Source organism: Anopheles arabiensis, chromosome X (assembly GCF_016920715.1).
Source record: "Anopheles arabiensis isolate DONGOLA chromosome X, AaraD3, whole genome shotgun sequence".
Classification (NCBI taxonomy): Eukaryota; Metazoa; Arthropoda; class Insecta; order Diptera; family Culicidae; genus Anopheles; species Anopheles arabiensis.
The window spans coordinates 2,817,780-2,827,843 of NC_053519.1; the positions used below are offsets into that span (position 1 = coordinate 2,817,780).

Sequence of the window (10,064 nt, forward strand, 5' to 3'; positions counted from 1 at the left end):
TTCCGTGACCCACCGGGCGGCTTTGTTGCGCACGATAAGCCCTTTTGCCTCCATCCCCCTTCCCTTCGTGGTCCCCCATGGCCTCCGTGTACTATTCAAGGCTAACTACAAAACCAGAGCCCGGGAGTCGGCGACTGTTCCGCCTGCAGGCTGCCCGTTTTCCATACGTTTGAATATCGTACCTTTTTATCTTGCATGTTGCAATCTAGCGCGCAAGGGTGTGTGTGTGTGTGTGTGTGTGGGGGGGGGGGAGGGGGGTTTAATCGTCACCGCCGCCACCGCAGCCACCCGCAACCCTATTGCGAGCTCCCTTCCCCTACACTGGGGGGGTCGCAGTGCGCACCACTAATGCAATTATCGCGCGGTATTAATATTCTCATCCACCTTCTAGCGATTTACCATTTTTGCAATTAGAAATACATTCATCATTCGTCACAGGCGGTGCGCGGCAGGCTGGCCTGGCCCTGCCCGGGGCCCCTTCCCCACCATTGGCGGCATCTCGACGGTGCCGGGAAGGGGGCAGGCTGTGCATGGAAAGGACCGGTTTGACCGGGTTGTTTGTTGCCCATTTGGCCCCCGCCAGGCTCGGCACACGGATCAGCGTTACCAAGGGGGGGCGGGGAAGGGGAAGGGGGGGGGGCTACCCACACGCTCCGTACACTACCCGTACAGCCCCGTTCGGATGGAGGAATCTTGTGCAGCGAGCGGATAAAGCAAGGCATTTGGCGCGCCATTCACGCTCCGAGCCCTCCGGGTAATCTTCGGCGATTGATGTGTAATGGGGGCAACCCTGTTGGTATGCCAGTGCACCTTTGTGTGTGTGTGTGTGTGTGTTTAAGGGAGGGACTTCAACGTGACCATATGATGGTGCCAAACGTCCGCCTGATGCAATATTGGATGTACCCAAGTCCCCATGAGCCAGCGAACGAAAAATAAACCAAAATCTGAAAAACCTTTTCCAAATATTGATACCATTGTATGGTTTTGGACACACGACGTCCGGTCGTTCCGGAAGTGGGGTTCTTCGCGCGCCATTAAAGGGAGGGTTTCACATAATATTTGTGTTTTTTTGCTTTGTAATAAGGATCCTCAAACCTAACTATCAACCAAAAAAAAAGCAAACGAAAACAAAATAAACTCAGTGGAAGCAATTAAATCAATTTCTGTGCCTCATCAATTCCGCTCCGGGATGGTGTCAAAATGTTGGGAAAAATCCTTCCCGTCTCCGTGCGCCCCGAATGATCTCCGAGATCCTGCCCGGGATGGGCAGGGGACGCGTGCTCCCTTCGCCTCCCTCGTCCGATGCGACGATGGTTGGTGTTTATGATGAGTGTTTGAGCAACCCGGTGGATCAATTTTCTCCTCCGGTGCACCGATTTATAGAGTCCGGAGGTCGATGGTTGGTTTGAAGAAACAAAAAAAAAAACCCAACCTCCCAGCCTCCTCAAACAAACCGTAAACCGGGACCGGGGCTAGGGGCTCAATGACGCGGGGGATCCGCGCCTGATTGGGTGCGACGGTTTGGTTAGACCGTTTAGTTTTACGACCGTTTGGAAGCTGTAAATGAGTTCCGACGACGGCTCAACCAAACCCGCGCGCACCGGGAGGAGCGGCAGAAACGGGGTTTGATTTTGACGGGGACGAAATGAGCCCAAATAAACCAAATTGGACCATAAAAATCGAATACCTGTGCCCCGGCCGCGGCACCATACCCCACCGGCATCCTTTAATAGTGCCGCGAAGACGGTGCACAAAGCAAGCGGGCCGGTTAGCGTTGGTTGGCCGGTCGGGTTGGTTGCGCAGGGGCGAGAAATACCAGCTAACACATCCTCCCGGAGTGGGGGAGGAACCGCGGGGGAAAAGGATCCGAACCGGACTGAGCGGCTGCGGAGCCAAATTTTCTCTCGCCCCGTTCCGTTTTGGGCAGGGAAGGAAGTAGGAAAACAACAACAACAGCACACACCACACCAAAAGAAAAGGTACCTAGAGAAGAGGGAGAAGTGAGTAGAATGAAAAAAAAACACACACACACACACTGACAAAGAAACGACACGAAATCCCCATAAACTCAATGCTCATTGTGGCAGCGGGGCCGGTGTTAGATGCGACGGAAGCCTTGGAAAAGGGCACGGCAGGCAGCGGCACGGTTGCCCCGCGTCCACGATGATCACGGGGAGCCCATTAAATCACCTGTTTTCGGGCACCGTCATGCTACGGGTGGGTTCGTAAAAACAAAGACGACGAGCCCGCCGCTTGACGCCGGCCGCCACCGCCCAAGGAAGTTGTGAATTAAGGCCCGTCGTCGGAAACGAATTATAATCAGCCGACGAATTATGATGGACGGCCGGGGCCAGCGCCGGGTCTCACGGGGCCTTCATTTTTGTTTTTTGTTTTTCTTTTTTCAACGGGGCTCTTTTGGGATTGAAACCCCAAACACAAAGCGAGGGCCCAACACCCGAAAGCACCCCCCCAAAAGGTACCTCCAGAGTGTAAGAACGTGGCCCAAAATATGCCCGATATCCTTTTGTGATCTTGATAGTTTCCGACAATCTGTGCAGAGCGAAAGAGACCAAGAAGGAGCCTGTAAATGGTGGGGTAGAGTTTGAGTGAGTGCTTTGTTTAACTTCGTTACAAGCTGAATAATGTCCGCAGTACAGCCTGGGCGCCCTCAAATGTAACTGCAACGCGAGCAAGAGTCAAACCTTAGCCCTTTTCCTTGCAAATTTTTGCTAGCAACTATTTGCTTAAATTCCGCCACCGTCAACTAATGTTTAATTTGTGGTTTTTTCCTTCCTCTATTTCTTCTCCCTGCAGGAACATCCGGGATTGCGCGGCACACCGCTAGCGATGCTGGCGGCACAGTGCAACAAACTGTCCAGCAAGTCGCCGCCACCGTTGGCGGACGCGGCCGTCGGCAAAGGGTTCCACCCGTGGAAGAAGAGCCCGATCTCGTCCGGGCCCCACTCACCCTCGAACACACAGTCGGTCGGGCTAAGCGGTGGTGGCAACGGCTCGGGCGTTAGCAGCGCTGGCGGAGGAGGCGGCGGCGGCGGAGGAGGTGGCAGTGGAGGCGGCGGTGGGGGAGGGCTGGGTGGCAATTCGGTGCTGCAGTCGTCGCTTGGGCGGCTCTCGTCGTCCGGAAGCTCGTCCACCATCAGCCCGATGGCGAATCTGACGTCCAGGTAAGGGCCACTCCCCGATCTGTTAATCGTACTTTCGTTTGTGTCGTTTGTTTTAGTGTGCGTGGTGTTTGAGTGTGTGTGTGTGTATGTGTGCATGTAGAAAGAGAGATTGAAAACGAGAATTTACAAATTTTGTTTGTTGAGTAGAATTTTAAAGTTTGAAATATGGAGAGAGAGAGAGAGAGAAAGACAGTGAAAGTTTCAATATGTCAGTCAAGGTAGTTAGTATCCAAGTATCCAGGTTCAATATCCAATGCAAGACAAATGTAAGAGAGACATCAGTGTTATCTTGCTCTACGCTGAAGCTACACTCAATCAATGTGCTTGGTAAGCGCAAGCTTTGGCTCCTCACTCGCAGGCTACTTCTAGGGTTAGATCCCAAGATCCCAAGAAATGTTGCATACTGAAAGCCTCGTCCAAAGAATAACTGAATGAAGTACTTATGATTAGAGCACAAGTTGAGGAGTTTTGAGATATCTTGGGACGGTATCCTATGACAGTAACAAAGGTCGTCTCAAGTTATCTCAAGAATTGGGATGATCCCCAATTTTGAGGTAAGGAATTTTTCGCCGGAACCATTTAAAATTAGTTAATTTTCGTTGTTGTTGTAGTGGAAAAAAGATGATTTCACCTGTCAAACAGGAAGATTAGTGTCAACAGAAGGACAGACAGACAGAATCAGCTATACTTCTGCCATCTACTGGACAGACTTTTAGTAAAATGGCTTTTGACGCACACACAACCTCAAACCCACACACAACACACACATACACAAAGGTTTTCTGATCGATGCATGTTAATTCTCTTTTCTCGTTTTTCTTATCTCTCTTTCTCTCTCTCTCTTTTTCTCTTTTTCTCTCTTTCTCTCTGTTTCTTCCCTGTGCCATCGAACGTTCTGCCAAATGTGTCAACCTTTACACATGTGCATCTACACTTTTCCCTCTATCTCTCTCTGTTTATATTTCTCTCTCAATGTATCTCTCCATCTCTCTATCTATCTATCTCTTTCTGTTGTACACTTTTTTCTTCCAAACTCATGTACGATTGATTTTCCCTACTTTTTTATCTTCTTCGTGACCTCACCCCCCCCCCCCTATCTCAATTTATCTCTCTCTCTCTCATCCCGCTCGCCAACAAAAAAAACAACAACAAAAAACCCAGTGATCTTTACTTTTCCGGCGCGTCCGGATCGCCGGGTGGCTGCGGGGCGGATAACGCCCACCACAGCCTGCAGCACGCGCTCGGCGGCAAGGTCGGCGGCGACGGGGGCGGGCCGGGCCAGGCGAGCTCGTCGGCAGCGGCGGCGGCGGCCGCCGCCGCCCAGCTCGGCTCGGTGTACGGCCGCCACCCGTACGACTGGCATCCGTTCAACGCGGTCGGCAAGCCGGACGCGAACGGGCTGGGCGGCAACGGGGGCCACGGCACGCCGACCGGCTGGTGGGACATGCACGGGGCGGCCGGCAGCTGGCTGGACATCGGCACGAGCGCGGCCGCCGGCATGCACGCGGCCACGATGGCGAACTATGCCGCGTCGGCGGCGGCCGCCTCGGTGAGCGGCTCGGAGCATTACGCCTCGACGCTGACGCACGCGTCCCTCACCAACACCGCCCATCTGCTCGGCTCCGGCCAGCACCTGCTGCAGGACAGCTGCTACAAGAGCATGCTGCAGCCGGGCGGCGTGAGCGTCGGCCAGTCCGCGGCCGGCGGGTTCGGGCTCGGACCGCACGCGGGAGGTTCGCCGGCACCGCCACCGAGCGCCCCGCAGGCACCGTCGCCGCGCAGCCAGCGGCGCTACTCCGGCCGGGCGACCTGCGACTGCCCCAACTGTCAGGAGGCGGAGCGGCTCGGGCCCGCCGGCGTGCACCTGCGCAAGAAGAACATCCACAGCTGCCACATACCCGGCTGCGGCAAGGTGTACGGGAAGACGAGCCACCTGAAGGCGCACCTCCGGTGGCATACCGGCGAGCGGCCGTTCGTCTGCAACTGGCTGTTCTGCGGCAAGCGCTTCACGCGCTCCGACGAGCTGCAGCGGCATCTGCGCACGCACACAGGTGAGAAACGATTTGCTTGCCCGGTTTGTAACAAACGATTCATGCGAAGTGATCATTTAGCGAAACACGTCAAAACCCACAACGGCGGCGGCGCGAGCGGCGGTGGCAGCGGCGGCGGCGGCGGCGGCGGCGGTGGTGCTAGCGGTGCTGGCGGCGGTGCTAGTGGTGGTGGTAGTGGTGGTGGTGGTGGTGGTGGTGGTGGTGGTGGTGGTGGTAGTGGAGGTGGTGGTAATGCTGGACTTGGATCGGGCACCAGCAGTGGTGGTGGAGGCAGCGGTTCCGGAGCGGCCAGCTCGGCCAGTACCGGCGGCGGCGGCGGCAACAGTGCGGCCAGCGAGGGCAACAGTACGAGCGGCCGGTCCAGTGGCAACGGGAACGAGAGCACCAAAAAAGGCACTACCTCACAGGCCCAACAGCAACCGATGGACGCGCACTGCAGCGATGGGGAGGAGGGTGGCGCGGGCGGCGTCACCGGCGGCTCGGTCGCTGACCATCTGCACGGCGGACCGCTGGGCGGCCTGGGCGCGGCGCACGGCGTGATGGGCGGCGGTCCGCCCGGCATGCTCGGCGGTGGCTCCTGTCACTCGATGGGCTCGCCCGGACTGTCCCATCAGCAGCAGCAGCAGCAGCAGCAACACCATCAACCAGGCACCGGCACACATCACCATCACCCGCATTCGCATCATCCACATCACGCACATCATCATCATCAGCAGCAACAGCAGCAGCAGCATCATCACCATCATCATCAGCAGCAGCAGCACCACGCGCACACGCCCAGCCCGGGCCTGGAGCACGTCAGCCAGCAGCAGCAGCAGCAGCAGATGGACGTGAAGCCGGGCATCGTCTGAGGGAGTGCGGCGGAGTGGCACTGGCCACGGCAGAGCCGGCGGGACGGAGGCGCTGCAGGTAGCTCCCACACATACACACCCTTCGAAACTAGCTTAATGTCTAATGTCTAGGAAGTAGTGCGGACTGTTCACGGCCCCGAAACAGGCGGGACGGGGAGCAAAGCAGGGGTAGGGGGAGGGGGGGAAGAGAAGTACACAGGTGAACCTATAAACATGTTTACTTAAACTTAAACACACAGGCGCGCGCAAAAGTAAAAGCAAACACATTGTTATTTTATCCTCAACAGTAAGGACGCACGATTTCTTGAGGAACTTTGTCAAGAGGACGCTCGCCTACCCTTTTTTGTCCTACAGGCCTTGTACAGCATGCAACACATCAGGACGGCAGAAAGGTGAAAAGGTCACCGCACCGCTGTCGCCAAAGCGTAACGTCCAGCGCGAAAGGTAGCGTCAGTGCTGCAAAATGTCATTTTCAATGTCATACAAAAATCTGACAGAATCAAAATCTTTGTCAGCATCACGTATTCAATATTGATAATCAGAGGTGATACTCAAAACTCGATTGGTGTTACCAAGGCATGCTTCGTGACATTTTTGTTACCAATGCTTGGTCAGTCACTATGTCATGACTTTTTTTACCATGATCAGTTCTGAAAAATGTCACTGACATAGTCATGATATATTCCGGCTGAAACAAGATAATGTCAGTGTCACGAGCTTTACTGTGATGATCAGAGGTGAGACTCAAACAATTGTTGCGACCATCACATGCTTGGTGACATTGTGTACAACCAACTCTTGGTCAGTCACATGGGCGCGTCATCTTCTGTCGATGATCATCACGATAGTCATGGGAGATATGTGGTGCGTGAAAGTGGTTCCAAGCAAGAAAATGAGCACGTTTTCTTGCTCTGTTTGACCCGACTAAGCAATCAAAGCAGACAGAGCGAGAATGAATGCTCATTTTGCTGCTTGTCCCAAGTACACGCCAAGTATATTCCAAGAATATCGTGATTATCACCGACAGAAATTGTCATGACCAAGTGAGTGACCAAGAATTGGGTGCTAAACAAAATGTCATCAAACATGTGATTGATCCTTCAAATGTTTGAGTCTCGTCACTGATCATCACAGTTGTGCACGTGAGCTGATTTGAGCTTCGATTCAGTCATGAGTCTTGGTGACTTGAACAGTGGTATTTAGCAGCATTGTTCACAGCCAGCAAAAAATCATGATTATGATTGCGCTGGCATTAGGCTCAGCTTCTCAGTCAGTGTATCGGGTTTGACTCAAGCACTCGCACGTCGTATTCGGCCATGACATGACGCACTTTCAGCAATGAAAGCAATGAGTATCAGCAATTAACATCAAACTACCACGGATATGTTCATTGTTTTCGTTGGTGATCTTTCATCTCGTGATGATAATGACATTTTTGCAGCGCTGGGTAGCGTTATACGTAGACCGTTACCTAGCCGTTACCTAAATTCTGTGTGCATGTGTTTCTATCTTTCCTTTTCTGTTTTCCGGGGCGGTTGATACTTACGTACATCACCCCCTCCCTCCCCCCACACTCGAAACAATGTAACGCCAAACTACATGCGATGGAATGCGGCGCGGTACCACTTAAGCAGGCGAAGGGATGTTATTGAATATTATATGCAAACTAAATAGCAGCAAAACATAACCATTTAACAAAACAAAACAAGGGGTTGGGAAAGGAGACAAAGCGTTTGCGACGATGTAAGTGCTAGATGTAGAAGAACAAGAAGAAGAAGAAGTAAAGGGAAAAATAACGCACAGAAGGGGCAGTAAAGTTATCCGTTACTAATTTAACTATAATCTCACGATGGTCGATGTAAGTCTTGTTCGTTTGACGTGCCGAGTTGTTTGTATGTGCAGGGCTTCACCGGAGGGCCGCTAGGGAATGGGGGGGGGGAATTTTAGCGCTGTGTGGATCGACACGATCGAAGAAACGCTGTGAAGGGTGGGAGGACTGTACTACCCAACTACTTTAACAAACACAAAACAAACGATTTTACGGGACGGGTCGGGAGTCGCGGCTGAGTGAAGTCCGTAGTGCAGAAACAAAACAAAAACAAACAAACAAAAATGTGTTAAAAAAAAACAAAACAAAAAAAAGGTAACGCGAGTACGGCGTTACAGAGCAGGCGAGCATTAAAGGGTGTAATGTATTTGAACTAACTTTAACTTAAACAACTTAAATTACAAAATTCGACGAGACGAGAGCGGAAGCGGAAAAAAATATTGTAAAAAACAAACACACACACACAACATATGTAAGCACTATTATAAAATTATCTGCCACTGTTGCGCGGCAGTTTGTGTGTGTGTGTGTGTTCGTATTGAGATACACAGTTGGGGCGGACGTTATGGGGTCCTCCGAGGGGACCAATGTGACTACGTCACAACCGGTCACAACGCTGGCGCCCAGATTGCTATCTCTCCTTTTATTATTATTTTTATTATCATTATTATTTGTAGGTACTATTTTATTACCATTATTATTATTATTATCACTCCCATTCCCCCGTCCCACCCATTCGTCTAACCGTCATTGATCCTGAGCTGTCCCCTCCCACAGTACCCACAGTTGCATCAGTTCGTTTAATTAATTAGGGAGGAGGGAGGCGCGCAGCAACAACAAAAAAAACACATTTTCTCGACGGGAATGAGTACATTTCACGTAAAAACAAACCTATCGATGGATCGTAAATATACACGTAAATGACACCCAGCTGCTTGGCGTTGGAGTTGGTTTTATTTCCTTCGTCGCGGAATGCGTTCCAATATCACTGCGGATTAAGTAGCACCGAATGGAAAGTGGCCGGTTTTCCCAGCACAGGTGAGTTAGCTAGGGCGAGTACTGGTGTTGGACGTTGCTCCATGCTCGGAAGCGACATCCAACGAGCTGGCGCACGATCAAAGGCGCACCCGGGCACTCCCGAACCCATCAATCTTGGCCGACCATTAACCGAGGCAAGGAAAACCCGCCCATCGCACGGAGCGAATCCCTTATTTGACCCCCCCCCCCCCCCTCTCGAATCAATGCAATGCAGGGCGCTAGTTGATGAGCTAATTGGGATGCTGAAGACACAACGCTCGTAATCAATTACTTCTCGCGATGATGTCCCGCGCGTTCGATTTGCAACGGGCCCCGGGGTCGGATTTTCCGTCGTCGCGATGCGAAACATACGGAGACCTTCGTCGTCGCATCAATCATCATCCTCGTTTGCGTTCGCTGCTCGAAAAGCTGCTTTTGTTTGACATGCGTGCGTATGTGCTAGCTTTTCTTTTATGCAAATTGATGCCCCGTTAAACCGTATGGAGCTCCCCCCCCCCTCCTGCTTTGAAAAGTAGGAAAAGTGTGCTGTTGACACGGATGAAAAATGAACCCTACCTCGTTTCGCATCACACTGCTTATAGTGGATAAATAAAAACCAAAACCAACACACGCACACACTAAACTTCAAAGATCATTACTTTCTTCGTTTGCAAATAAAATGCTAAGCAGCAAACGGGTTTTGGACGAACTTGTCACACGCACCACACTAGTGTTGGATTTCATGAATCTTTCATTGAGCGATGAGTGATTTGAATCTCGGATCGAATCTCCAAAAAATCAAAAATCTCCCAGGATTCATAAATCTCCTCGGATTAATGAATCGTTTAATAAGTTTGATTTAAAAAAAATGATTTTCACGATCACATAGCACAGTGGTTAACAACATACCCGTCGTGGGTTCAAGCCTCGCATGAACCGTCTCTCCAGAAGCAAAACAAACTATCAGGCTTCGTGGTACTTGCCAAGATGTCTCCAAAGGCTTTATAGGCTTGCATGACCACGTAGGTTATTACGCCAAGAAGAAGAATAAGAAGATGCTCAAGCTCTTTGAATCTTTAGAGATTTATGAATCCGTTGAGATTCATGAATCCCTGCAGAATCACGAATCTTTCAA

At 51.8% G+C, this 10,064-nt stretch overlaps 1 protein-coding gene across 8 annotated transcripts in view; it reads left to right on the forward strand.

Annotated features, from left to right (window-relative positions):
- The window catches only part of LOC120905938 (transcription factor Sp8-like), a 29,650-nt gene extending 20,808 nt beyond the window's left edge, over positions 1-8,842 (forward strand). For all 8 annotated transcript variants that reach the window (XM_040317284.1, XM_040317290.1, XM_040317287.1 and 5 more), the window contains exons 3-5: positions 2,815-3,182; positions 4,344-5,233; positions 5,294-8,842. In XM_040317284.1, the coding sequence (XP_040173218.1) occupies positions 2,815-3,182; positions 4,344-5,233; positions 5,294-6,084 (2,049 nt within the window). In that variant the 3' untranslated portion in view covers positions 6,085-8,842. The remainder of the gene's footprint in view (positions 1-2,814; positions 3,183-4,343; positions 5,234-5,293) is intronic.
- Positions 8,843-10,064: the final 1,222 nt, after the last annotated feature.